Here is a 27,633-nt window from a genome sequence, read left to right on the forward strand (position 1 = left end):
AATTTATATGAGTTTGTCTGAATACTATTCTTTGGCACTTAACATCCCAAATAAATAAATATTAGTTTTTTTTTTTTCATAAACAGCCAAATCGGTCAGATGCATTTCTGCCTGATAAAGTTCTGCTGTAGCATTACTGTCATTATGATAATTGTAATGGAGTATTTGCTTAGGGAAAATTATTGTTGTTTTTTTTAATATATTTAATTTGTAATGTTTAGCTATTTTTTATTTTGTATATAAATAAAATTAATTTGAAAATTACTCAAAATAATATTTTAGTTATTTTAAAAATTTTAATTGAAATCCACCTGACCACTGGTTACGAATCACTTCACTATGAATTGTTATCACTTATAATCATCGTCACATGCAATATTTAATTAAAAATATATTTATTGGTTATAAAATATATTTTACTTTCATATTAAACTCAAAAATTTAAAAAAAAATTAAAAAAAAAGAGAAAATTATCTAAACGATCTCTTGAATCTTTATGAAAGATCAAGATAGTGATGAGCCAAGATTAGATGACGATGCGATCCTAACTGTTGTGCTTTTTCACAACTGAAGAACAACACAGTGATGAGCCTAATAATTTCCTTCATTGTTAGGGCATCTCCAATCCAAAATCTCATTTTTCACTCCAAAATATAGTGAAACTAAAAAATGCCATGATTCATCTCCAATGGAACGGCATTTTGCCCCGTAAACCGTCGTTTTCTTCATTCGCTCCTTTTTCCTAAAGTTCGGTAGAGATAAAAGAATGGTGCAGATGAACAGCATCCGCGATCAAATGTCATTAAAAATGACATTCGGTTGGAACAAAACATGAACGGCAAACAAGTCGGTTGGAGATGCCCTTAGAGATGCTTATTATTCTCTCTAAAACTGTGTAATTAATGATTGCTTTTAATGCCAACTGAGTAATTAAGGTTCAAGTTTCTTCTCTTTGTGAGCTCTTCTCCCTGCTCAGCGCCATGAAGAAAGCATCAACGGAAGAAGTATGGTGAGGAGAAGTGGTCATCGGTTCTGGAAGACAAGGAATCGGATGTTTACGACCAGGTTTTGAAGGCTGATCTAGCGGCAGAGCAGGTCGATGTTTTCATTGTTGATGCTTCGTCTGTTGAACACGAGCAGTTTTTTAACTCATTTGGGGATGAACAGCTTCAAGTACCTTCAATGGAGTCCGATCGTTTAGCTAATGGTGACGAGCTGGTGTCGGGTGAGCCAGTTCCGTTCGGTTTTGCGTTCGCTTTGGAACGGGATTCTTCTTCGTTCGTTCGTCATTGCCTCGACCTTTCCGTCTGCGAATTCGAGTTCGAATGTATCTCGTTCTTGCAGGCTGGGGAGATCGAACCACAACCTCCGGCGAGTAGCGTCTCGAGCGGCTCCGATCAGGCCCAGGCAAGTCCGACTTCTGCTATGGAACCAGGCGTTTCTGGATCAGGGAAGGTTCAAACTGCAGCTTTGGTTTTCTTGCAAATCAATGCTAGTCCGACTGCTGGTTTTGCAGTCAATATGAGCAATGGTGGATCAGAAATTGCGAAGGACTGTAGGTATTTGAATGATCCTATGGATTCTACTGTTTGTTCTGAGATTGATCGCATGCATGTAAATACATTAGATGAAGCCATTCATGTTATTTGTAACTGCAAATTACAAATCAGGTGTTTGTGCAAATGCCTCTACCATAACTGCTTGCTTGAATGGCCAAACTACTTATTTTCAACAATCCTCCAAGCATCCAAATGGTGCTAAACCTGCCCATGACCTATCCTATGTATGGAATAGGTTGGACGTAATCAAAATTGATGATGTTCCTAAGGCGGCAGTTATGTTAGATGATGGAAGTTCTGTGACTTTGAACATGGAGTCCGTCCATGCCAACTTAGTTAGGCTTGAAAGATGGCTAGTGTGCAAGCTTATTGGGTGAAGGTTACCTTACTTTGTGCTAAACAACGAATTAAAGTTTGAATGGTCAATATTTGAAGATTTTCAGCTCCTTTCCATTTCCCTGGATTCTTTCATTTGCCTCTTTGAAAGTGCTGAGGCTTTGGATGCTGTCCTTATGGGTAGACTGTGGGTTATTGGTGGGTATATTGTTGGTTTTGATCGTTGGTCTCCTTCATTCTCTCCTCAATCAATGGTAGGCCTATCTTCTCCTATTTGAATTCGCTTGCCTCACTTGCCTCTAATGTATTGGGACAACACCAATCTTGCTCTGATAGCTTCTTTCTTTGGACCACCTCTATGAGTTGATGCTCAAACAAACTCCTAGGGGAGAAATGCTTTTGCTCGTATTTGCGTGCAGATGGATTTGGTGCCAAGCTTCCTCCAGGAGTTTGGATCTCTGGGCTCCATGGCAAGTTTTTTTAAAGGGCGGAATATAAGGATATCACTCACCTTTGCTTCCAATGTGGCTTTGTTCGACACAACATAAGTAATTGTCCCAATGTTCCTCAATCCTCCAAGCTGCCCACACAACAACCTCAATGTAGATCGAATCCTCCATGTGTTTTGTGCAAGATTAGCAGCACCCCTCTTCTAGTGACCCTCTCGTCACTAATAGTTGCCCTCCAATGGCGATTAATGACCCAAATTCATCTTCTATGATCCAGCCAACTCTCTATCCACTCCGGTTGGAAATTGCGCACTCTCCTTCTACTATCAAGCATAGTGCAAAAGAAGGGAAAATTTCAGAAACCTATGGGCCTTGGAGTCTTGTTACAAAAAATCTAGGAGACATAACAAGAAGAATTCCAATGTAGGTATTGGAGATCAGAAGTCTATTCTCCCTTCCTTGCAAATCTCAAGTGGGGAAGTTAATGTTCCAACCAAGCAAGTTGTTTCATCTAGGGATGGTGATATCTCCAACATACCCTTCAAGTTTTCCACTGAGGCTTTCCTCATGCATCCAAGAAGATCTGACCCAAGGTATGATAGAGTCTATAAGACTCGTTTTGCTAAGGATCTTCATCGTTTGGGGGCCAATTACTAATAATCCTAGGAAGTGGAAGGAGGGTGGCGGGGACGACTCTCGTTAAGGTGTTCAATATTGGGGGTCTCTACATGGTCTTCTTGTAAGGGGCGCCTCAATTCTCTTGGTATTCCCCCTTTTGGAGTGGACCTTACCCTATTTGTTTGATACTTGCTAGGAGCTCTGGTGTGTCCTCACTTTGACAACAAAACAATGATTTTTTGTCCCTTTTTTGTGAAGTATAGGCATATTTGGGAAGTTTTAGCTTGTTCTATGCTTCTCACTTTTTTATTTTGTTTTATCTTGGGAGGTTTCTTTTTTATGCTTCTTCCTAGATTATACTCATTGTATACTTTTTGACCTTTTAATAAATTTCCTTAAAAAGAAAATTAAGTTTCTTCTCTTAGTTGTAAAGTTCATTATTGTTCATTGTTGATCTTTTGTTTATTCAGAATATGAACTCAGTAATTCAAATTTTGAAAGTAACATAACTCTATAGTACAACAAATTTAGAGCTATTTGATTGGCTAAAAAAAGGATAAAAAAGAAATGCAGTATAAAATAAATATAGTGTAAAATGAATGAATTATAAAAATAATAATTTAGATTTGTTTAAATGAATGTAAGGTATTTACAACTGAATGATTATCTTTTTTTTTTTTTTTTGGAAATAATAAATGTAGTGTAAAGTCTACAAATGATATGACCAATAGGGGAGATAGGAGTGGTGATCGACAATACGTTGTGGTCAACGACAGGGCAGACAACGGTGGTGATGGCCAAAAGTGGTGGTAGCCTGTGGCAGGTCTTTGGCGGTGATGGCCGATTAGGGTGGCTGGGTGACAATAATCAAGCAAGTTTACTTGTGTGTGAACATCGCTCAAAGCTGGACAAATTTGATATACTTAAAGAATGAACTAAAATAATTTACACTATATTTATTTTACTCCACTTTGTATTTCAATCAAACATCAAAATTTTCAAAACCACTATATTTAGAATACTTCTAATGGATTCAACTTAGGATTTGTTCTCTTTATTTCAGAAGATTTTATTTTCTTCATGATTCTCTCACGGTTATGCCAAGCTTTAAATTCAAGCTTAGCTATGGAACTACAGTGAAAGCCTTCTATGTAGAGTGGATTGACAATGGGATTTTTCATTTGTCTAGGCTGCAAAGATATAAAAATTAAGTGATGAAACTGAAGATTTATTTTTTAATGCTTTTCAGCTCCATCATGACAAGAAAAAGCTGAGCAAAACAAATACATCTCGACTGATATGAAAAAACATTGAAACCGTTTGATAAAACTTGTGCATAAAAGCTTCTCAAACTCTCTTTTTTTTTATGCTTTGTGCGGCAAACTCCTGACAAAAATCTATCACCAGACAAGCAATGTTGTTTCGGTGAAAAAAAGTATGATAGATACTTTCAGAATTTTCTTTACAAAAGTTACTTTATGACAATTGAAAAAGAATATGCTTCATAAAATAACTTTAGTGTGAGGAAAAAAAAACCAGAAAACCAATCAAATGATGAGTCAAAAAGAAGTTCTCAATCACTTAAATCCCTCAAAACAGCAAGGGGTAGGTATACTTTTATATATTCCTAGCCGGCAAGCCAGAAGTGACCAAAAACAAGAGAACAGCAATGGAGGTCACAATCCATCAAAACCAAGCTTTGTGAGTGGAGTTTATGTTAGGTAGCATTGCCTACATTTAGGCTTAGTTTGGGACGGCTTTTTTACTGCTTCTTGAAGCAACTTTTTAGTATAAAAATTAAAATTTTTGTACTAGAAGCTACTTTAATAAGCAATAAAAAAACCGCCCCAAACGAAGCCTTAATCACAAGTGATTCTCGCACTCTTTAAAGTCTTACTATTAACTTATAGTTCAGAAGAACCAGAAAATCTAGCAAACTATTACAATTCATGCATCAATGAGTTTGCAATCCCATTATTAATGACACCAGAACTACTTAAAACATTCATAGTTGTGGTGAAAGCAGAGAAGAATTCAAATGCTAACAGCTAATGGCTAGTTCTGTAACAATTTCCCTTTATTTAGATTCTCAGAAATTAATGCATCTGAACTACAATTTTGCGAAATATGAAGCTAGTTGCCTTTAATAAATAAAATTACACAATGGTATCCATTTGATCAGACAGGAACAGCATAATTTAACTTTACAACTTTTTTTTTTACTTCTTATCTTGAAGGCAATAGCTTCCATTACCACTTACAAAAGAAAGTATTTCTTCCATTACCATTTTCAAAAAGAAAAGCAGGCCCACGCATGTGTAAAATACTAGCGCACACACAGGAGAAACATGACAAAAATACTATTAGGAATACCTTGTGGAAATCCTCATAAGAAAGTGCTCATCATTAATAGTTTTTACATGGTTGAGTCTATTTACGCAGCATTTCTTTCATCAGAAAATAAGGGATAATGAGCTCTTTCTTGTCGGCAATATAAAGAGCTCCCTAATAAGATTTTTAAGTATGGAGAAACAAGAGAGGAATGGTGCATGAAGATCTGCACAAATTAAAAATATGAAAGAGAGATAATAAAGCGAAAAACATTTGAAGTGTGACAAACAAGCAGGTCTTGGATCTAATTGGTTTTCGAATTCTACTTCAAATTTGCCCAAACGATATAAGCAAAATGGAAGTGAAAAAAGGGGTGGATACTAACAGGTACTACGTTCTCTACTTATCATAAAAAATAGCATTTTAGAAGAAATGCAGGCAAGCCAAAGCAAGCATCAATAATGTTAAATCAAACCTTGGACGAACAAATTGGATTCAGTTTTTGATTCAGAAAGAGACTGGATAAATTTTGCCTTACAAAATTCTCCGGTTAAAACAGCACTGACGAAAGAAGACCTCAAGACGAATTGTTGGTCTTCAAGCAAATGCTAGTGTGCTGCTGGGCAAAATAGTCTCAGAGGGATCTAGCATAATATTAAATTCATGAATTGCATGAAAACCCTAAAAAAGTACCGATTTTATTTATATGGTGCAATAATTCTTCTTCTGCGCTTTGGGGTCTCTCTTTTAACATACATTTTCTCCATTTCATTCAATGAGCGGCTAGATCCATCTGGCAAGCTTACAAACTTCCAGCCACCACCTGCACCTCGCTTTCCCTTGGAACCCAGCTTCTCGACAGTGAAACTCCATCCTTCTGGTGGTCGCCTCCTGCTATACTTGTGGCATTTGACCTCGCCTGCAACCTGAAATAGAAAGAAGAAAGTATTTATAAAATTTTCTGTTAGGAATATGAATTACAATCCTCGGCTATGATTATTCTATAAGGGGCAGTTAGGTTGGAGGAAATGTGAATGCAAAGTAAACCAAATACATTACTTTTTTAATTTTTGGCATACGGTTGGACACAATGTAAAGTAAAATAAAATCCTAATGCATTCCAAAAACCCCATTGCAGCTCCTTTTCCTCGTAAAAGAAACTCGCCCGTTTTGAGCGAAAAAAGAAATCACACGAGGGAAAAAGAGAAAAGCCCGCGGGAAGCATCTTCATCTCTTCATCTGCGTCGTTTATTCCGAGTTGGATGCCGACGCAGCATTAGGGAGAAGCGTAAAGCGGCCGCGATTTTCAGATTTGGATGCTCACGGCATGGAGAAGAAGCGTGAATCGTCTGTAGATGCTGCATGTGTTCGCAACTGAAGCCTCTAGGGCATTTTGCTACTTGCTCGAGCTTCAGACATGTCGACTAGCATCCCGTGCACTTCTCTCTTGTCAGCAATGATCACGCAATGCATATCCTTAACCTGCACAGTGGTGGCGTTGCTGGGTTTGGCGACCAGATTGGGCCGAAGGCCTCTGTTTCTCACAGGTGGAATGGTGATGTTTGTCATGGGGGCACTTGCTTGGCTAGCGACCAGTGAGATCTTTCCTCTCGAGATAAGGTCGGCAGGGCAGAGCATTCAGGTGGCGGTGAACTTTTCAGCACTTTTGCGGTGGCGCAAAGTGTGTTGGAGATGCTCTGCAGCCTCAAACTCGGGAGTTTCTTCTTGTTCGCAGGATTTGTTCCGTTCATGATGTCGTTCGTCTATTTTTGGTGCCAGAGATGGAGTGTCGTTGGATCAAATGGTTAGTGCAGGGAATCAGCATTGATATTGGAAGAGCTTTCCCCCCTGGCGGTGGCGATGAGGAGGACAATGAACAAATGAAGAAGGAGAAGGCCGCCAACACTCTGTGATCTGCAGAGTGAGGATTTACTGCTAGCAAAAATATTTTACTTTTCTCTGTATACACTCAACCAAATAGAAAAAAATAATTCTTCTGCATTTACTTTATAGACAATTAAATAGTCTCAAAGTATTTACTTTACACTGTATTTACTTTAAACAACATTTCTTTTTCAACAAACCAAACAGCCCATAAACAATTTTTATGATCAATAATGAAAACAGAGCTTTAAAAATGAATTCCACGTGAAGCCATACAATCTAGTATTTTTAAATACTGCAAGAAAGCAAAGATGGAACATGATTGTGTTTCCTGTTGTCTCATATGCGTCTGCTTTAATGTAGCTACACAATTAGGTTTTGGCAAGGTAGTCAATGGCGGAACTGTAAAGCTAATGATGAAACCCAAATGCCACATGGCTAAAGGCTCAAACCACTTCTCTGTTTATTTGCTCTGACCGTATAGTCTGCTCCACTTCTCTGACCATAACGGTCTGTAATGATTTCCCATTGGCTTATAAAAGCCTACCGGAAGCATAACTGAGATAAGCCTTTTACAATACTATTCACTGTTAATCTTCTTCCTTTTCTTTTAACCTTTCCTGTGCAGGTTTCTTCTCATGGTATCAGAGCTGTGAAGCTTTACAGCAACACCAGCTCTAGAAGATGGAACAGGGAGGATCTTCGCAAACTCAAACATCAGCTTCTCAGCCAATGAGCACTCCTACCTTGTCCGCGTCCTTGGCTGATTTCACCGTCCCTCCGCTCAAATTCCTGATGTCAAACCTTAAATCATTAGTTCATACTCAGCTTACGGCAGAGAACTACGCGATCTGGAGGTTGCAGATCTATCAAGCCTTCTCCGCCAACGGTTTCGAAGGATACATTACAGGAGAACAGTCATATCCTACCTCCCACAACGATCAAAAACTGTGGAAACTGATCGACCAGAATCTCATATCTACACTATTCTCTACCATCTCACCTTCGGTACTACCGTATATACTTCACCTTAAGACCTGTCATGACATCTGGACAACTCTGGAGCTCCGCCTACAACCATCAAACAGATCAAGGGTATTGCAGCTTAAAAATGAACTTCACAACGTACAAATGCGCGACCAAACCATTCCTCAATATCTAGCACAAATTAAATCTCTGGTCGATAACATCGCCGCGGCTGGATCACACATTGAAACGGAGGACATTGTGCTCTACACCTTAAAGGGACTGCCTCCTTCCTATAACCCCTTCAAAGCTGCAATACGTATCTCACCCCACACCATTACTCTTGAATCTTTATACTCCTTGTTGTGCAGCGAGGAGATAAATCTCCAGTCAGAGATTCAACAAGAGCTAACTTCCACAGGCGACATCCAAGCTTTATATTCCTAACGCGGAAGAGGTAGAAGCTTTGCGTCCAGAACTAACAGAGGTCGTGGTGGTAATTCAAGCTCTATGACCACGCATCCAAGAACACCTCCCTCTACCAATCGCCCCACCTCACGCCCCACCTGCCAAATTTGTGGTAAAACAGGTCATTCACTCTCTCCTGCTGGCATCGATATAACTCCAACTATGCCGAGCCTCCAACAAACACCTCCAGGGCTTATATGGCTCAGTCACAGCCTCCAAACACTACTGAATGGATACTGGACTCTGGGGCCTCTACTCACCTTACACCCGACATCGTCAATGTCCAACAGCCAGCATCCTACCATGGAGGAGATACCATATCAACTGCGAGTGGTTCGTCTTTACCAATACAGAACAGTGGGTCTGGTCTTCTTCCTCTCCCCGACACCAACCGTAAGCTCAAACTCTCCAACCTCCTCCATGTTCCATCCCTTTCACACAATCTTCTCTCAATTTCTCAACTCGTAACTGACAATCATTGCTCTGTCTCATTTGATCCCGGTGGCTATGTCATCAAGGACCTTCGGGACAACACAACTCTCCATCATGGCCTTAACCGCAACGGTATCTATCCGCTTCAAACATCCGCAACTGCAACATCCTCTGCTCTTCACACGACACCAACATCAGTTCTTCTCTGGCACGCTCGCTTGGGCCACGCTCACCCTCGTGCGATGGCATCTCTATCCAACATTATTCCAGCTCTTACAAATAGTTCTCTTAGTTTTGTCTGCACTTCTTGTAACATGGCTAAAAGCCATCGTCTCAACTTTCCTAGGAATGCTTACCATGTAACTACACCTTTTACGTTAATACATTCTGATGTTTGGGGTCCCTCCCCGACTCCCTCTATCAATGGCTTTCGATATTATGTGGTCTTCATTGATGATGCTACTCGTTTCAGTTGGATTTATTTAATGCACACCAAAACTGAAACTATAACCAAATTTCTACAATTCTTAAAAATGATTAAAAATCAATTTAATACCACTATCAAAACCTTCAGATCCGACGCCGGAGGAGAATATACCAATCATGCCTTCAAAAACCTTCTTCTCACTCACGGGATATCCCACCAATTCAGTTGTCCTCATACCCCTCAGCAAAACGGCGTCTCCGAGCATAAACACCGGCACCTCATTGAAACTACTCGTACACTCCTGCACGCGGCTCATCTTCCTTTTCGCTTCTGGGCCGAAGCTCTTCAAACATCCAATTACATAATTAACCGTCTTCCCACTTCAGCACTCCATTCTAAAATTCCTTTCACACTTCTTCATGGTCGATCCCCCAATTATGACCATCTAAAATCCTTTGGCTGTATCTGCTTCCCCTGGCTTCAACCTCATTCCCCTCATAAACTCGCTCCCCGATCTCTCCCTTGCATCTTCCTGGGTTACTCTCCTCATCACAAGGGCTATCGCTGCTTTCACCAACCTACCAACAAACTCTACATATCCAGACATGTCAAATTTCATGAACAACATTTTTCTCCCCCTGAACCTGCACTACACTCTTCTCCTCAGACAACCAGTGCATACATTCCTCCATCACTTCTCATCCCTACGTCTAACATACTCACTCCGTCTACATTGGTTCCACCGCACCCTAACCAGTCACCTACTACAACCTCCCCATCACCATCCACATCCTCCCCCTCAGCCCCTCCTTCTATCCCACATTCCCTTCTCCCTGACCCTATCGCCCAACCCATAACCACCCATCATATGGAGACCAGATCTAAAACGGGTCACTTAAAACCCAAGAAAATTTACGATCTCCTTGCAGTTGAAGATATCTCCTCCACCACGTCTACCTACAAGGCTGCATCTACCTCTCCACATTGGAGAGATGCCATGTCAATGGAAATAGAGGCTCTCCACAAACAAAACACATGGTCCCTTACTCCACCTCCACCTAAAGCTCCCATTCTTGGATGTCGATGGCCGTACAAAACAAAGACCAAACCAGATGGCACACTCGATCGGTACAAAGCTCGACTTGTAGCTCAAGGCTACACTCAACAATACGGAGTTAACTATCGGGACACCTTTAGTCCTGTTGCCAAAATGCCCACAATCCGAATCCTATTAATCATCGCTCTTCAACGTCACTGGCCACTACTTCAGTTCGATGTGAACAATGCCTTTCTTCATGGGGACCTCAAGGAAGATGTTTATATGCAGCAACCACCAGGGTTCATAGATCCAATTCGACCCAACCATGTCTGCAAACTTCACAAGGCTCTCTATGGCCTTAAACAGGCCCCTCGCCAGTGGTTTCACAAGCTGACATGTTTTCTGGTTCAGTTCGGGTTCTGTTTCAGCTGTGTCGATCCTTCTATGCTGGTATACAGCCATGGCACTACACAGTTATACATCATCATCTATGTTGATGACCTATTGTTGACTGGCAATCATACGGCCACCATCAATGTCCTACTACAAGGAATACACGATACATTTGATCTTAGACAAATGGGGCAAGCGAACCTTTTTCTTGGGATTCAGATTGCTTACACTAAGACTGGAGCCTTCCTTCGTCAATCTCACTACGCACGGGACATCATACTAGCTTCGGGTCTTCAAGACTGCAAACCTGCTAGCACTCCAATCACTGCCTCTGGACCTTCAGCAGCTCCAAATCTTCAACCGTACGACAATCCTAAGCTATACCGACAACTTGCAGGTTCCTTGCACTATCTTACTATCACTCGACCCGATCTGTCATTCGCAGCCAATGTGATCTGCCAATCTATGCACAATCCTACCATCACCGACTTTCTGAAGCTCAAACGGTTAATACGATACATCAAGGGCACTCAACACCTTGGTCTCCCAATCTCTTCAGGCCCACTTGAACTCACAGCATACTGTGATGCTGACTGGGCAGCTAACACAACCGACAGGAAATCCATTTCTGGCTTCTGCACTTTCCTTGGCCCCAACCTTGTCTCCTGGAGCGTGAAGAAACAAACCACAGTGGCCAAGTCCTCCACCGAGGCTGAATACAGAGCTTTGTCTTCCGCTCTATCAGACGTGATTTGGCTAAGACGCTTGATGTCTGACTTTCAAATAACTCTCACCTCACCTACCACGATGCTCTGCGACAATCTATTGGCACTAGCTCTTGCCCACAATCCAGTTTTCCATGCTCGGACGAAGACATCGAAATTGATCACCATTTCATCCGTGATCATATCCGTGGTCGTCTCTCATATTCCGTCCGACAAACAGCTCGCCGACATCCTTACCAAGCCACTGCCAGTCACTCGGTTTCATCAATCTGCGCAACAAATTGAGCATCAGCTCACTGGATGCTCAATTTGAGGGGGCATGTAAAGCTAATGATGAAACCCAAATGCCACATGGCTAAAGGCTCAAACCACTTCGCTATTTATTTGCTCTGACCGTATGGTCTGCTCCACTTCTCTGACCATAACGGTCTGTAATGATTTCCCATTGGCTTATAAAAGCCTACCGGAAGCATAACTGAGATAAGCCTTTTACAATACTATTCACTGTTCATCTTCTTCCTTTTCTTTTAACCTTTCCTGTGCAGGTTTCTTCTCAAGAACCACTAGTAGGTTAGGGGGGATATTGCCCCCCCCCCCCCTAAAAAATTCATAGGAGTAAAAAAAAATTTATAGGAGAGTAAAAAAATTTTTTTGCCCCCCCTAAAAAACTCATTTGTCCAAACTTGTCCTAAAATATCTATATGTTTCTTCACATTTAGTTCTAATATTCTCTTTCATGCTTTTAATGACAGTTTAATTACACTTTTTCCTTTAATTTTCTTGCTTAATTTAAAAAAAAACTTTTCGTAATATATAGATATATAATATTATTTTTTTGTTGTATTTGCCCCCCTCAAAATTGAAGCTGGTTCCACCCCTGATGGCAGTGCTACTCCATTAGAGGATAAGGATCTCAAGTGCAAACAATAATCAGATAGTTTACAAGTTAGTCGACAAATTAACAATTTAGTTTCATTAAAACCAGCTAATTGAGGAAATTTGATATTAGTAAAATACAAAGCAAAGAGGGACATGGATGATATCGAAACATAAACTTACCTTCTTTTTGTTGAAGTTTAGGCGCTGAACAAATTCTTCATACAACATTTGGTCTTCCTTAACAGAGATCTCCCAATGAACCTCGTCAGGATCTCTCGTTGTCCCATCCCAGTCCTCTGGCATCACTTTAAAATCTGGTTTGTATGGAAGACGGGCAACATGGAATTCTCTGTCATGGGACTTGAAAAATCTACAAAAAAAATTGAAAATTGAAATTATAAATCTTTAAAACATGCAACAAAAAATTCAAAAGTTAATCATCTATATCAACACATATAAACAAAGGGCAATTTCACACCTAAAACTCAATCGTGTTATTTATAAAAACAAATACCCTCCTATCTCCATTCATCAAATTCCTACCGAAATATTAAAATTCATAATAAAATCAGTCGAATTTTTAGTTTTCATCAAATTCTCAATGATTTAGTATGGCAGTTCATTGTTTTAGGCTAGGTGTTAGATTTTTAAACATGCATGATAGTGTTGAAATGTAGGTAATTCTCCGTACAAACAATTGAAAAAAAGCACATCATATAAATAATTGAAAGCTGCACCAGAACGGTCAATAGCATTATATGTAACATGAGTAATTGGTTTGAAATATGTTGTATGATTCTTAAGTCCTGAATAAATGCTGTGTAAAAACTCAACAAAATAGCCGCATGAAAAAAGCAATTATTTCCTTAAGTTTGCATTATTCACGATGGATGCACAATTTATGCATGCATTTCTCCTCAGGCCCATAAAAAGATCACTTCATAGTGTGATATCATTGTTTACAATTGGTAAGGCTGATGGATTTGTGTTTCCCCCAACCACTGAAAGCCAAAAGGAGGGAAAGGCCCAAGGGCTTCAACTCTCAAAATTAATTTCTCCATTTCCATCCTTGAAAAGTGCTCTTGCATTACTATATCAAAACATACAAAAAAGCACAATTAACGGTGTACAAACTGATCACAATCCTCCTTCAATTAAAAAAAAAAAAAGGAAGAACAGAACGAAGATTTTCACTATTTTCCTTTTTTCCATACAAAATTTGTATCTAAAGCTAACTGAGCACAAAAATAAGCAAACTTATTGCTTGTTCTAACTACATGATGAAATTTAACTTGCTTGAAAGCTTTGAGAAAGCTAAAATATCAAAAGCCTCCGGGGGTTGATTTTGCCATGTTGCATCTGTCATGCTCTTCTGGAGAAATTTTGCCATATTGCATCTGTTATGCTCTTCTGGAGATATTTGATGACACTATTGTTATCTCCCTCAATGATAATTCCATTTGCTTCATGCATTCAGGACTCAACAATGGATTCCCATCCAGGGAATATATGTTGAGCTGATAGTAAAAGTTCATTGTGGAAGGGAATTGGTCCGAGTGTGACATTTGAGACTGCTCTGGCAACCAAATCAGAACTCAGTTCAACGCAGAAACCACCATAGAAGGATGTTTTTACTTCAAATTCCAGACACTTAGTCTGAAGTCACCTAAATGCTTTCTACCGGTCCTACTAATGCACTTATTGCAAAATAAATACAACCAAAAAACCTAAGTGGTAGGTGCTGCTTCCACAACTTCTCCCACTGCCAAGTTTACTAGTCATAAGCGTTACTACTAGAATGTTGACTCAATAATTTAAAAAGGATGTCAGCAAATATCTTAGGAGAGATCCAATAAAAAGAAATTTTGGTTGTTTGCTTCGAGCAAGAGAAGTATTAAACAGGGAGGGCCTTGAGAGGAATCTGTTAAAAAGAGGTAGGGAGAGAAATTTTTCTTTAAGAAAACGGTCTTCTTGCTATCTTAGAGTATTTTCTTAATACGGTAGAAACAATTCCATAGACAAGCATGATAGCACATTTCACTGGAACTTTCAATGACTAATTTCCATAGAATGTTGACTCTATTACCATTCACATTAAGTTCAAGACTAAATTATAGACCCAATTATTATTAGGGCAGATTTTGGGTTGACCCAAATAACTCAAAGTTGACCTGGCTATTATTTAGCTTTGGGTTACATAAGTTCAAGCCAAGCTAATTGCGTTAAACAAGTCATATTCAGGTTAATTGAATTGTATTGATAAAAAAAACTCATAATCCAATAATAAATGGGTTAGATGAGCTTTAAAATAGGCGGGTTTGGGTAAAGTCAAAAATTTTGACCTATATAATGAACAGATCAAATTCAAGTTAAGAAATTCGAGTTGGTTTAACTTTGCACCCTACCCACCTAAATTAACACTCTTAGACTCAATTGAAACATTCATAAGCAGTACAAAATGAAAATCTAAGGCTACTTTAATGTAATATGTGTTTAGGATATTTTTCATTATATAGATTGATTTATTAGGATTTACCAGTCTCAATTATGATGAACAAAAAAATCGAAAAAGAACTTGATTCAATTATGATTTTTAGGAATTTATTTATTATTTATTTATTTTATATATATTTATTATTTATATAAATTATATTAACTAGCAATCATGTGCTAAAAATTTATTTCAACTTAGGATTTACTACTAATACTGTTATTAAATTTATATGATCTAAAATTTCATAATTATATTATTAAATTTATTTATGCCTATTAAGGATAATTAGCTTATACCTTGTGAAATTTTTTAAAGGTCTAGAATTTATTTTGGCTTTAATTTTTATGATAGTATTCTAACAAATTTGTGTTTCTACACAAAAAAGGATTTTTTGGAGCTCATTTAATATATTTAAAAGTTTATGAAAATTATAGATTAATTAAGATTGATGACGGAACTGTATTATACTTGATGAATTATAATTTATTTATATTCCATTGGGTTCATTCAATTGTTTACATATGATTTAACATATGATATAATATATTTCTATTAAAAATAAATTTATTACGATTTTATGTAAATTGATTATTTCCTCTCAAAGCTTGGCAAAATATTGAATATCGAAAACATGTAAGTGTGTGCATATCAACGTCACAATTCAATCTGAAACAACCTTATATCTGATAGTTTTTGGAAATGTTGGGTGCTTTTGAGGTGAATTATTTAGAGGTTTTTAAAGGCATTTTTCAAGACTTTTCTTAAACACTCCTGAGCATATAAATAGAGGATAAATAGAGGGGAAAAAAAACTTAGGAGATTACCTAAACATTGCGAGCTTCCATGTTATATCATTTTTTAGTGAAAATCAATAAAAAAATTATAGCCATCTAGCCAAGCTAAGAATATTCTTTAAATGAAGAAATTAAAAAGAATTTATATGTATAAACTAATTTTATGCTTGAAGTAGAATTTAAAATTAAGTTAGAACTAATTTTTTCCTGAAAAATATTTATTCACCTAAACTTAAAATTGAACAAGAGTCAAAAATTGAATCTAAAACAGAATATGAGGTCATATATGATACTAAATCTGAATTAGAACTCAAATTTATCCTTTATCTTAAAATTAAACTAATCATACACGTTGAAATTATAAAATCATTAACAATCCTTAAAATTTATCTATTGATGTTATCCCTATATCAATCAATAAAACCAATATTTACATTCTTTTTAGTTATTGGGTTTTTTATTTTCATTGAGGAAACTAAATGAGTTGGAGAGAAAGCTAAGGAAATTGATAGTTTATGATTTAAACTTTGATATTCGGGTAGGAGTCGTACTAGAAATGGTGTAAGTATTATTATAGCTTAAGAGTTTGAAGGATAATATTATAAAAATGAATAGGATTGGAGATAGAATTATAGCTTTAAAGATTGTTTTTTATGATAAGATTGTTAATATTATAAGTGCTTATGCTCCTCAAGTAGGTTTGAATATGAGTTCTAAATTAAATTTTTGGAATGACTTAGAAGAATTATTACAAAAAAATACCTCTTGAAAAAATAGTTTTTATTAGAGAAGATTTAAATAGAGGCAAAAGGAGAGCCACTTTGATAATAGTGCAATATCTGAAGAGGGAGTCTTCAAGGAGTGGGTGTAAGTCATATTTGATTATAAATTTTTGTGTCTTTTAAATTTATATTTTTTATTTACTGTAAGTTATTTTTTGTGATTGAAAAGTTTTATTTTAAAACTTTAATTAACTTGCTTTGTAAATCAATGATTTCAAATTTTAAAATCCAATAGAATTTTTATATTAGTAATTCACCCCCCTCTTGATTAGACTTGGGATATTAGTTTAGGTTTAACAACCTAATCTTGATTCAACAAGAATCAACATTTATTATACACACATAGGTTTATTAGGGTACCACTTCTAGCTCTAGGATTAGGGCCGATGTTTACTTTTTCTGCTTTCTATTTTTGTGATGAGATGTGATTGTGTGTGACATGTATACTAATTGACTTATTTTTCTTTGCTATGCTGTGATTGATGTGATGCTTATTTCATTATTATACTTTATATACTTTTCTTGTGATATTGTGTATGCATTAGATTGCCCATGGGTAGAGGTAGATTATTTTAAAAGCATTCATGGTGGTCATAGTTTTGGAACGACAAATGAAGATGGCAAGACCATATTAGATTTTTATTTAGCTTATGATTTTTCAATTTTTTATTATTATTATTATTTTTTTTAGCTTATGATTTTTCAATTGCTAATACCTTATTTAAGAAAAGGAATGAGCATATCATCACTTATAAAATGGATATAGTACAACCCAGATTGACTATTTTCTTATAAGAAAATTAGATCGTTTATAATGCAAAGATTGTAAAATTATTCCGAGTGAAAATTTATATAACCAACATCGATTACTAGTTTTAGACTTTAAGATAAAATGACTGAAAATAAAAAATAAAATAAAACGATATTCTATGATTAGATTTGGGCATTTAAAGAATATTAATTAAAATATTTTTGAGAGTAAAATTTTATATCTTAAGATCTTATCTATGCATGAGGATGCTAATATTATGTGAGAAAAAATGGCTAGTGATACTAAGAATATTGCAAAAGATGTGCTTGGAGTATCAAAGGAAAAAGTTCATAATAATAAAAAATAGTTGATGTTGGAATCCAAATGTGCAAGAAAAGATTAAAAATAAAAAAATTTGTTATAAAAATTGGTTTAATTTTAAAAATTCTGATAATTGGGAAAGATATAAAGAGGCTCATAAGGAATCTAAGAAAGCAATATGCGATGTAAAGACCTTAGCTTTTAGTGATTTATATAATATATTAGATACTAAGGAGGGAGAAAGATATATGTATAAGTTAGTCATACAAAGAGATAGAAGTAGTAAGGATTAGTTCAAGTGAAGTGTATTAAGGATGAAAATCAAAAAATAATTTTCTTAAAAGATGATATTCAACAAAGGTGGATGAAATATTTTGCTAAACTTTTTAATGAAAATTGTGAAAATAAGATTGATTATAGTGACCTTAGCACCCTAAATGAAAAAAAAAAAAGATTTTTTGTTTTATCGGCATATTAGTAAAATCGAAGTTATAGAAGATTTAAAGAAAATGAAGGATGGAAAATATGTTGGACCTTATGATATTCCAATAGAGGTGTGAAAATGCTTAGGAGATGAAGAAATTTCTTGGCTTACTAAATTTTTTAATACTATTTTGAAGATTAAAAAGATGCCAGATGAGTGGAGAATGAGTGTGTTAATTCATATTTTTAAGAATAAAAGTGATGCAAAAGATTGTGCGAATTATAGAGGAATTAAGTTAATGCGTCATACTTTAAAACTATGGGAGCGAGTTATGAAGCATAGGTTGTGGCATGATACTAATGTTTCTCAAAATCAATTTGGATTCATGCCGGGTAGGTCGGCTATGGAAGCCATACATTTATTAAGATGCTTGATGAAGAAATATAGAGAAAATAAGAAGGATATATATATATATATGATATTTATTGATTTAGAAAAAGCATATGATAAAGTTCCAAGAGAAGTGCTATGGAGAGTTCTTGAAAAGAAAGAAGTTAATAATGCTTATATTCAAATCATTAAAGATATGTATGCATGAGCTATTACTTGTGTTCAAACACAAGGTGGTTTGACCAAGTATTTTCCTATTTTGGTTGGGTTACATCAAGGATCAGCCTTAAGCCCATATCTTTTTGCATTAGTCATGGATGTTCTCAATATACATTTGCAAGAGGATGTACCTTGGTGTATGCTTTTCGTTGATGATATTCTTCTTGTTGAAAAGACTAGAGAGGGAGTTGATAGCTATGATGCACCGACACTTCTCCTCAAAGAGGCGTGCAGTGTCCGACACCGTGTCCGACACAACACTCGTCCGACACTCCTCCGACACGTGATTATAAGCTAGAAAAGTTATCATGCATTCATTTATTATTGTTTGTCATTTTTAATATGATATTACATTAATATATATACACTATATAAAAAAATGTATTGCTGTGTCTGCGCCGTACCCGTGTCCCGTGTCTGTGTCGTGTCCGTGTCGCCGTGTCCGTGTCCGTGCATCATAGGTTGAAAGTAAACTTGAATTATGGAGGTCAACATTAGAGACTAAAGATTTTCGCTTGAGTAGATCTAAAACGGAATATATGGAGTGTAATTTTAGTAGTAATAGACCTAGTGAGGGGATTGTGACTTTGGGCGATCAAGTCATTAATAAGAGTATACGTTTTAGATATTTTGGATCTATTGTTCAGAGTGATGGTGAAATAGATGGTGATATTATCAACAGAATTCAAGTTGGATGGTTGAAGTGGAGGAATGCATCGAGCTTGTTGAGTGTAGAAAAGTACCCCTCAAACTTAAGGGAAAATTCTACAAGATGGTAGTGAGGCCTACAATGCTTTATGGTGCTGAATGTTGGCCATTAAAAGAGAAGCATAATACTAAGTTAGGTGTGGCAGAGATGAGGATGCTCAGGTGGATGAGTGGCTTTACCCTTAGAGATAGGATACAAAATGAGCATATACGTGAAAAGGTTGGAGTAGCTCCAGTAGAAGATAAAATTAGAGAGAGTCGCCTTAGATGGTTTGGTCATATAAAACGGCGGCCTTCCAATGACCCGGTTAGGAGAGTAGAGGTATTAGATTTGCTTATGTTAAGAAAGGTAGAGGCATATCTAAAAAGACTTGGTTAAAAAATATTAGGAATGACCTTTCTTTATTAGATCTAAACGAGAATTTGACCTTTAACAGGACACAATGGAGAAAAATGATTCATGTAACCGACCCCACGTAGTGGGATAAAGGCTTGATGTTGTTGCTGTTGTTGTTGAGGATGTTGAATTGCATCAATACATTATTGATTTATTAATAATAATTGCCTTCATGAAGACTGAATTTAAACTCTATTTCTAGTTGATTCCAAATGAATATGATGCAACATAATTAAAAGTTATTTCAATGTATTTTCTATTTTTCAATTTTAATTCTCTGTTATTAAACAGTATCAAAAGCAAATCGATTAACTACGCATGCAGGTCTCCCATTCTGCTATGTCAAAAGCATCTCATGTCATCCTTATTTGTTCCTCACCGAATTAATTTCTCGCATGTGAAAAGCAATTTCTAACTATGCACCTAGTCCCTCACACGTGCTCGTTCACATTAACCTAACTGCATCATGTATGTGATCTTTTCAGCTATTGTGATCATAAACATGTTTGTGTGCCCTTTTTCATAAGTAATCACAATGCCCATGTATCCCACTTGAGTTATCATTCATTTAGTGTAATGCCCAGTTTAAATTGGCCGGTTCAATTAAACCGGCCAACCCTAAATTATAACCTCCAAGAGCAAGCCGAACGAAGCGGACGAAGCCGCGATTCAGACATGACCTGAGCGGCCACCGCGAGCGTAGAAACGCCTCCTAGATGGATCATTTCGCTATTTTAAGTGGATAATCACGTACGAGGAAAAAAACTAACGACTCCTCACACGATATATCTTCTGTTTGCTCATTCCTATAAGAGGAAATCGCGTGCGTGTTGAAGGAAAATGACAAAAAGGAAGAAGAAGGTGAATAAGAAAGATTTGATTTGTGATTCTTTTATTCCTATGAAATTATTTTGTAGAATATTTATCTAGGCGGTGGAGAATATCTTTTGTAAAGGTCAAGGGAAGAAAATCTAAAGGAGAAAGCGGAAGCATTTGGATTTGGAAAGTTTCTTCACAAGAAAGTGCAAGTAAATTCTCATTCTTATTCTTTTATTTTCTATTCAAACTAAGAAAAAGAAAATTTTATAATTCTCTTAATTGAAAAGACATTATTGTTGTAGGAAGAATTGAATTACAGCAAGCTTAAATCCAACAATGAAAGAAGGAAATCACTGATGAGGTAATTATTTCGATACAATTGAAATTTTGGGATGAATTAGAGCCATTTAATGTTATGATTAATGATGTTCGATTAGGTAAAAGTTTCCTTTAGAAATGTTTGAAATAATTTATGTTATCGTAACTAGAGTAGTAATACTTGATATTACTTTGAAGATATAATTGAGTACTCCAAATTTAAATTTTATATTAATTAAGATCTCATTCATGTTATTTGAACAGTGGAAGATCTTCATAATTGAGTTGAAACCGAGTGTTGAAAAATGCATAGCAAATCTTGAGGTTTAGAAGGAATCTGATCATTCAAAATATTCAAAATGGATAATTACAGTTGTGTATAGAAATTTTATTATTTCATGTTCATTTCAATTCTAAAAAAAATGTCTTATATAATTATTTATTTATATTGCATGTCATTAAATGAAAAATTATGTTCATTTAAATGTACATGTGAATGATGAATATTTGGCTTTAAATTATTATGACACTAAGGATATTTATCTATTATCATGTTAATATGAATGTATATGAAAATGTGAAATATATATATATATATATATATAGAAAGAGGAAGTGGATTTGGATGTGTATATGTTTGAAAATGTATATATGATGTAAAATATATAAAGATATATGAAAGATTTATAATATGTAAATGAAAGCATAAATGAAAAAGGGAAAATATATATGCATGCAAAGTACATGAGTTCAATCCCGTATGGTATTTGGTGGAGAAGTAACATACCCATGCAAGATAAATGAAAATGAAAAAGGAAATGATGGTGGTGCTCATGTACTAATTGAAATGAAAAATGAATAAATACCAAATATATATGAAATGTATAAATAAATAAATAAATGAAATAGAAAATGATATGAAATGTATATGTATATTAAATATGTATAATAAATGATATAAGAATATACATATCAAGTGTCATATAAGTTTTAATATTGTATAAGATATGAGAAAAAGAACATGCATTGTATCTTATATATGTTTTAAGATTATTTTAGCAACCATAATTATCCACTGAGTTTACCATGTAAACTCAACCCATTAAAATGACATTTTCAGGTAAGTCTCCAGAGAAATAGAAATGGCTAAAAGGGAGGAGTATGTCTATAGAAGACGGCACGTAAATGAAAACAGGTAATATATGATTGATGTAAATATTTAGATTGAAAAATGGTATCAATAGTTTTAGAGTAATTATGTGATAATGGCTCTTCAGTTTTATTTGAGAAGTTGAATATAATTTTTTTTATGAAATTGAATGAAATGTTACACATGTTCAACTTTTCATTCCCGCCTCGTTAATTCGAGTATCTAGGTCGGGTCATGACGCGTAGGTTCCACCACAACACTATATTGCATCCCTCTTTCGCAAGCGTGCTTTTGGCCATCGAGCGCTCATGCTAGCCCTCCTTGTGATTGTGCATGCCTCGAAGACTTTCCATCCCTTACAACCGTCACTACTCCCTCTCGCCTACTTTTGAGACAATGCTAATTGCCTTCCCTCAATCATCAATCATAAGTAAATCTACTTTGTTGTACAATCATGTTGTGTGCATCCCATTGCACAGAACCTGCTCCCGATGAGCTTATTTCCACATATAGACCTAGCTTATTACAACCATTATTGTAATGAGCCCTTTGCATGCGCCTACTTAAGAACCCATGATCTCCTGGCCTCCAAAATGCCACCACCTAAAGCGCTAAAATTATAGTATAGTCAAAGCCACCGCTCACCCACCACAATAACCATGCAGTACAATTGTTCAGTGCACACCTCACCAGCCTTCCCTATTCAAGTTACATCTAAGGTCAATTTAATAAAATTCATGAAACTTTTAAGCGTCCAAAAATATCTACATTGAATTTTGCTAGTGTTTTGAAGGATCTAAGGAAAGTTTCTTCTATTGTTATTAATGGTTTGAATTTTTCTCCATCTATTTACCTGGGATAAATTTTTCCTTCAGGTCTATACCTAGATCTATTTAACCTTCCTCTATCTTCTCGAAATGGATATTACCAAGATGTTAGTATAGTTGATGGCTTTCAACTTCTCCTCCAATAACATTACAATTATTTGAAATAGTTTTCTCAACCATAGGAGAATTGATACAAGATAATTAGTTGTTTCAATTTAATTGATATTTTTTAGTTTTAATTGCCAAACTTTGCATTTATATAAGAAAACATTTTGACCTAGGATTCCATTTATTGAATGTTAAATAATTTTTTTAGATTTCACGTCTCCTCTCTTGAAGTCATCGGCACTTGCTCTGACTCTTTCGTCTCTCTCTATCTTCTCGCTTATCTCCTATCTCCATTAATGCATAAGTCATTATGTTGAATAATTAAATCATTTGAATTTTTTTTCCAACAGATCATAATTCATATGAAAACAATTCATATTTGTGTGGTTTACTAGTTATCAAAAGAAAATTGTATGGAATCTTCTAAATCTTTATTTTAATTTTTCTCCATCCTTTTTCACTTGGAATCATCTATAACATATCCATTAGAGGCATAGAAGCATCCCCTATAAGCACTGCATACTACTACATTACATATTTTGTATGCATGCTTGCATGAAAATATTTCTTGGAAGCTTGCTATTAGCTAAAATGAGTATAAAGTCTTCAATATATGTGAAATGAAGATATGTGAAATTCAAAGTCATAACCCTATCATCCATCCGTCTAGGTAGATAAAGATTCATGTAAGAAACTCTCAAGAAATTAACTCAAGAAAGAAAGGAATATATGAAGTCATGAAACTATTGATATATGCATACAAATAGAAATCCCGAAAAAAAAAGGGTGTTAGTCTACTTATTAATGCATCTAAGCTTCATTCAATGAACCATTAACCAATATTTTGAATTATTGCTTTTTTAAGCTTTCATTATATCATATGAACATTTTTCATACAATCATACTAATCTAATTCTTGATGCTATTATTGACAATGAGATAATATTTAATATTATGCCAGGTATCAAATTTACCTTGTGAAATGGAAAGATAAGATGGCATGTGATTATTTATATATCTCTCTAAAGAGAATCAAAATATTATGCCCAATCTATTAGAATAGCAATAAACAATTTTCCAGAGCCAAGTTTTCCAAAATAAATAGATTTGATGTGGCCTACTATTCCTAAGTCAGGTCTGGTATTTTATTTTAGTTGGGCTTACAACTACCCTATATTCCATTCCATGCGTTCTTTGAGGCTCCCATTATCCATGATTTCTATTTTATGGCCTTATGTGCTACTTAGCACCATTAACTTCACAAAAATCAAACAAAGATCAATTTTCTATAGCAGGACATAAACAAAGCATTATTGCATAGAAGATAAAAAAAAAAAAAAACAATGTTTAGAAATAAATTCATTGCTCAAATAAGAACATTATTTGTAAAAAAATCACTACATGAAAATGTTACTAGACAACATAGAAGGTTGCTACTTTCATGTTTGATTCATTTCCTCAACACTCTTTCTTTCCATCTGAATATATAACTCCTCTAAAAGTGTGTAAAGGGTCACCCACCCAAAACTAATAGGAGCCTAAATAGGTAGAATTATATTGTAGAGTGCTACCTATAAAACTACACTTCTATATTATCCTATCGAATAGTAAGCATTTATTCTTCAAATGATGCTATGGGCACTTCATTCTCTTTCGAATCAAACTTTTCTTGTAATAATGTTCGGCTCCTATTTTATCCAACAATACAATTCAAATCCTAGATAAAAAGATTGAAGAATGTAGATGCCTCGTCTTCATTGAAAGAAATGAAGTTGGTCTATAGTGGTGTTCCATGGGAGTAAATAGCTTTTCCATAAATTAAATAAGCTTTGAAGGCCATTAAGAGTTCCATGTTGTATAGTTTCCTTTGGAATACTTTATAGAATTCTTTTCTTTCCTCATGTAATATGTTGTGCACACGCCCTTATTACAACTAGTCATTACCACAAGGTGGAAGATGCATTCTTTTGTCTTTGAGCCACCTTGTCAACTAAGAATTCAAATTTTTTATCTCTTCTACTCTTTCTTACTTTAGTTGAATGGGAAGGGGACCATTTAATGTTTGAGCATTGTTCTTTCTCTTTGAAAGTTGAAACATTAATTCTTCTTAAATAATACATACACTTAAAAGAATGAGAAAAGGCTTGATTTACTTATGACCTAAGATTGTGTTGTTATGAATGAACTGATTAATTTGAATACACTCCTCTTTTTTGTGAAACTTGATGGGTAAATTACCCAACACAATTAACTGAGGAAACCAGTTGTTAAACCCAAAAATTTGATTCAAGATCTTTTTTCTTTAATTCTGCCTACTTCAAGCAAGAATTTACAGCAAGATTTAATCGCCTCTCCATAGTTTCATTTCATTTGGTCTTCTCAATATGTCTACCAATATCCAATTTATTATACCACATTTAGATACATCCAAATGAATTTCCACCTGTAAAAAAAATCACTAAAATATCAATCCTAGTCTTTCATAGAGTGATAGAGCTACTCATTCAATGTTGATATAAAACAAATAATTTCCTTGGATCATATATGGTAGCTTCCTGCTATAGTCCTTCAAAACTTAAGCTAATTCTCAAACATGAAGAGCTCATATTCTCAAATAAGACCACTTCTCCCATTAAGATAAAGGCATTAAAGAATGCATACAATACTAGGATCGCAAATCTTAAGAGACTCAACATAAACACCTAGAAAGAGTATGCTAAAAGTTGGTCTTCTATCAACATTCACTACCTTATTTAACTGTCAAATACTCCACCTGCATGATTATGTTTTTATTACTACCAAGAAACAAGAATTATTAGGTTTGGATTTGTGAAACATCATTTTCAACATAAACTAATAAAATTTTCCAACACAATCAACAGATCAACCCTAAAGTCCAAAACTAAATCCCCGATATCAACAAATCAGGCATAACCAGGTTCACTTTTCTAGCTAAGAATGTACTTTATCGTATAATCACTACCTTTAAATTTAAAACCCAGAAATAAAAATAACTGGAAAATAATTTGGTACATTTTGCTCCTATTTTATGGTAATAGCAAAGAAAAATATCGTATACTGCCTTCAATACTATAACCATTTGGCCACAGTTATCTAATGCATGGCCAATATCTTCACAGCTATCTAATGTATGGCCAAAATCTTCACAGAACATGAACAGAAATTCTACATTGCAAGATCATCGACATCAAGAAAGAAATATCAAAAACCCAAGGGGTCCGTAGACCTAGAGCCTCAGCACCTATAAAAAAACATTTCTTCTTAATTAAGCTTACTCGGGAAAGTTGTCCAGAAGGATTTCTACGGAGTCATCCAGCGGCCGACCAAGTTTCTTCTCCTCCTCTTCCTCCATCTCCTTCAGCCATAAAATAGCATGTACCCTTTGCCTCATAATCCTGAAATCCTTCGCCAGCCTCTCAACATTATACACCTCCGGATTCTCCTTATGAAGCCTGTACATCTCCGCCTTCTCAGAATCTTTTAAATACGATCCCCTCACCCCCGGCTCCCTCACCTGCTTCAGAAATTGACAAGTCTCTATCATACGATCCTTCCAACCATCCACGAACGCCTTATCCTTCTTATTATCCTTCTCCACCATTCTCAGAAACTCGTCCAAGTCGTCCATCCGCGCGGCTTCCTCCATGGCCGTCGATTTTCCCGTCTGCGGCGGAGGAGATTGCCCGGGGACGAGCTGACGGCCGACGGCTTCCCCATCGAAATGGTCCTTCGTCAAGCCAGTCGACCACGAGGATGCCTCGCCCCAGTCGAAGCTGGAGAGAGGTTCTGAACCACCTTCCGGGGGGGTCTGGCCAGAGGAATTCCAGGACTTATCCCAAGAGTCATCTTTTGACCCTCCGGCACCGGAACCAGAAGAGAAGGTTCGGAAGGGTATCGAAGAGGAAACCCAATGATTCGGCGTAGGTAGGCGACGAGAGAGCCGGAGGTTCAGGAGGCCTCGAATTACTGGAAGCATTTCGTATTGATCTTGGTACCAGTGCTGATGTGAGCGAGGATGAGTCAAGGAGTTCTGCAGCACTCGCCCGCCATGGGTACGGTGGTGGTGCTGGGAGGACAGACTTCTGGGAAATAGGGTTCTCAGTTCTGGCGTTCCGGGGTTAGGGGTGTCGGGCCGGGATCCGATCCGAAAATTCGGGTTGGGGTGAACCGTTTGTCAAATGGATAAGATTCGGATTTCATTTTTCAAACCGTTTGTAAAATCATGTTGGGTTCGGGTTGACTCAAAAAATTTGAAATCAATCCTAGTTGACCCAGAAACTCGCACCCTGCCCGCGTTGTTCCTGGATTCCACAGTCTGCACCTAGTAGGCAACCTCCCAGACAGCCAGCATCCACCACGCTGGTGCGTTCACCTCAAGTTCGGAATCCGCATTGCGTTGGCGCGCTCGCCTCATGTCTAGACCCCGCTTCGCCTCGAGTCCAAACCCTGCCTGCACCTTAGTCCACCCGCCACGCCTACAAAATGCAATCCAGCACCCAATCTCCGTCGTACCGCGCTCGAGTTCAGCTTCACGGGTCAGGTCAACCAAGTAACTTGGTGGGTCGGGTCTAAATCTGAAATTCTAACCCATTTATAAAAAGCAG

At 36.3% G+C, this 27,633-nt stretch overlaps 2 protein-coding genes across 2 annotated transcripts; one reads left to right on the forward strand and one right to left on the reverse strand.

Moving 5' to 3' along the window:
• Positions 1–922: 922 nt before the first annotated feature.
• On the forward strand, positions 923–3,371 carry LOC114581259. The gene is made up of 2 exons (XM_028701052.1): positions 923–1,225; positions 1,345–3,371. The coding sequence occupies exons 1-2, from the start codon at positions 1,205–1,207 to the stop codon at positions 1,759–1,761; spliced, it is 438 nt and encodes a 145-aa protein (XP_028556885.1). The 5' UTR covers positions 923–1,204; the 3' UTR covers positions 1,762–3,371.
• Positions 3,372–5,730: 2,359 nt separating this feature from the next.
• LOC110099056 lies at positions 5,731–27,196 on the reverse strand. Its single transcript, XM_020826078.2, has 3 exons — positions 26,305–27,196; positions 12,687–12,876; positions 5,731–6,219 (listed from the first exon to the last, which is right to left on the reverse strand). The coding sequence occupies exons 1-3, from the start codon at positions 27,003–27,005 to the stop codon at positions 5,992–5,994; spliced, it is 1,119 nt and encodes a 372-aa protein (XP_020681737.1). The 5' UTR covers positions 27,006–27,196; the 3' UTR covers positions 5,731–5,991.
• Positions 27,197–27,633: the final 437 nt, after the last annotated feature.

This window comes from Dendrobium catenatum, unplaced genomic scaffold, assembly GCF_001605985.2.
Source record: "Dendrobium catenatum unplaced genomic scaffold, ASM160598v2 fragScaff_scaffold_1632, whole genome shotgun sequence".
Taxonomy (NCBI): Eukaryota; Viridiplantae; Streptophyta; class Magnoliopsida; order Asparagales; family Orchidaceae; genus Dendrobium; species Dendrobium catenatum.

Bases quoted from the DNA above. Each gene is read 5' to 3' on its own strand.
- LOC110099056 (XM_020826078.2), bottom strand. From the start codon at position 27,005: ATGCTTCCAGTAATTCGAGGCCTCCTGAACCTCCGGCTCTCTCGTCGC. The intron at 12,877-26,304 runs GTAAGCTTAATT...TTTTTTTTGTAG, and splicing joins CTTCTGGACAACTTTCCCGA to ATTTTTCAAGTCCCATGACA. The intron at 6,220-12,686 runs GTAAGTTTATGT...TTTCTATTTCAG, and splicing joins TAAACTTCAACAAAAAGAAG to GTTGCAGGCGAGGTCAAATG.
- LOC114581259 (XM_028701052.1), top strand. From the start codon at position 1,205: ATGGTGACGAGCTGGTGTCGG. The intron at 1,226-1,344 runs GTGAGCCAGTTC...TCGTTCTTGCAG, and splicing joins TGGTGACGAGCTGGTGTCGG to GCTGGGGAGATCGAACCACA.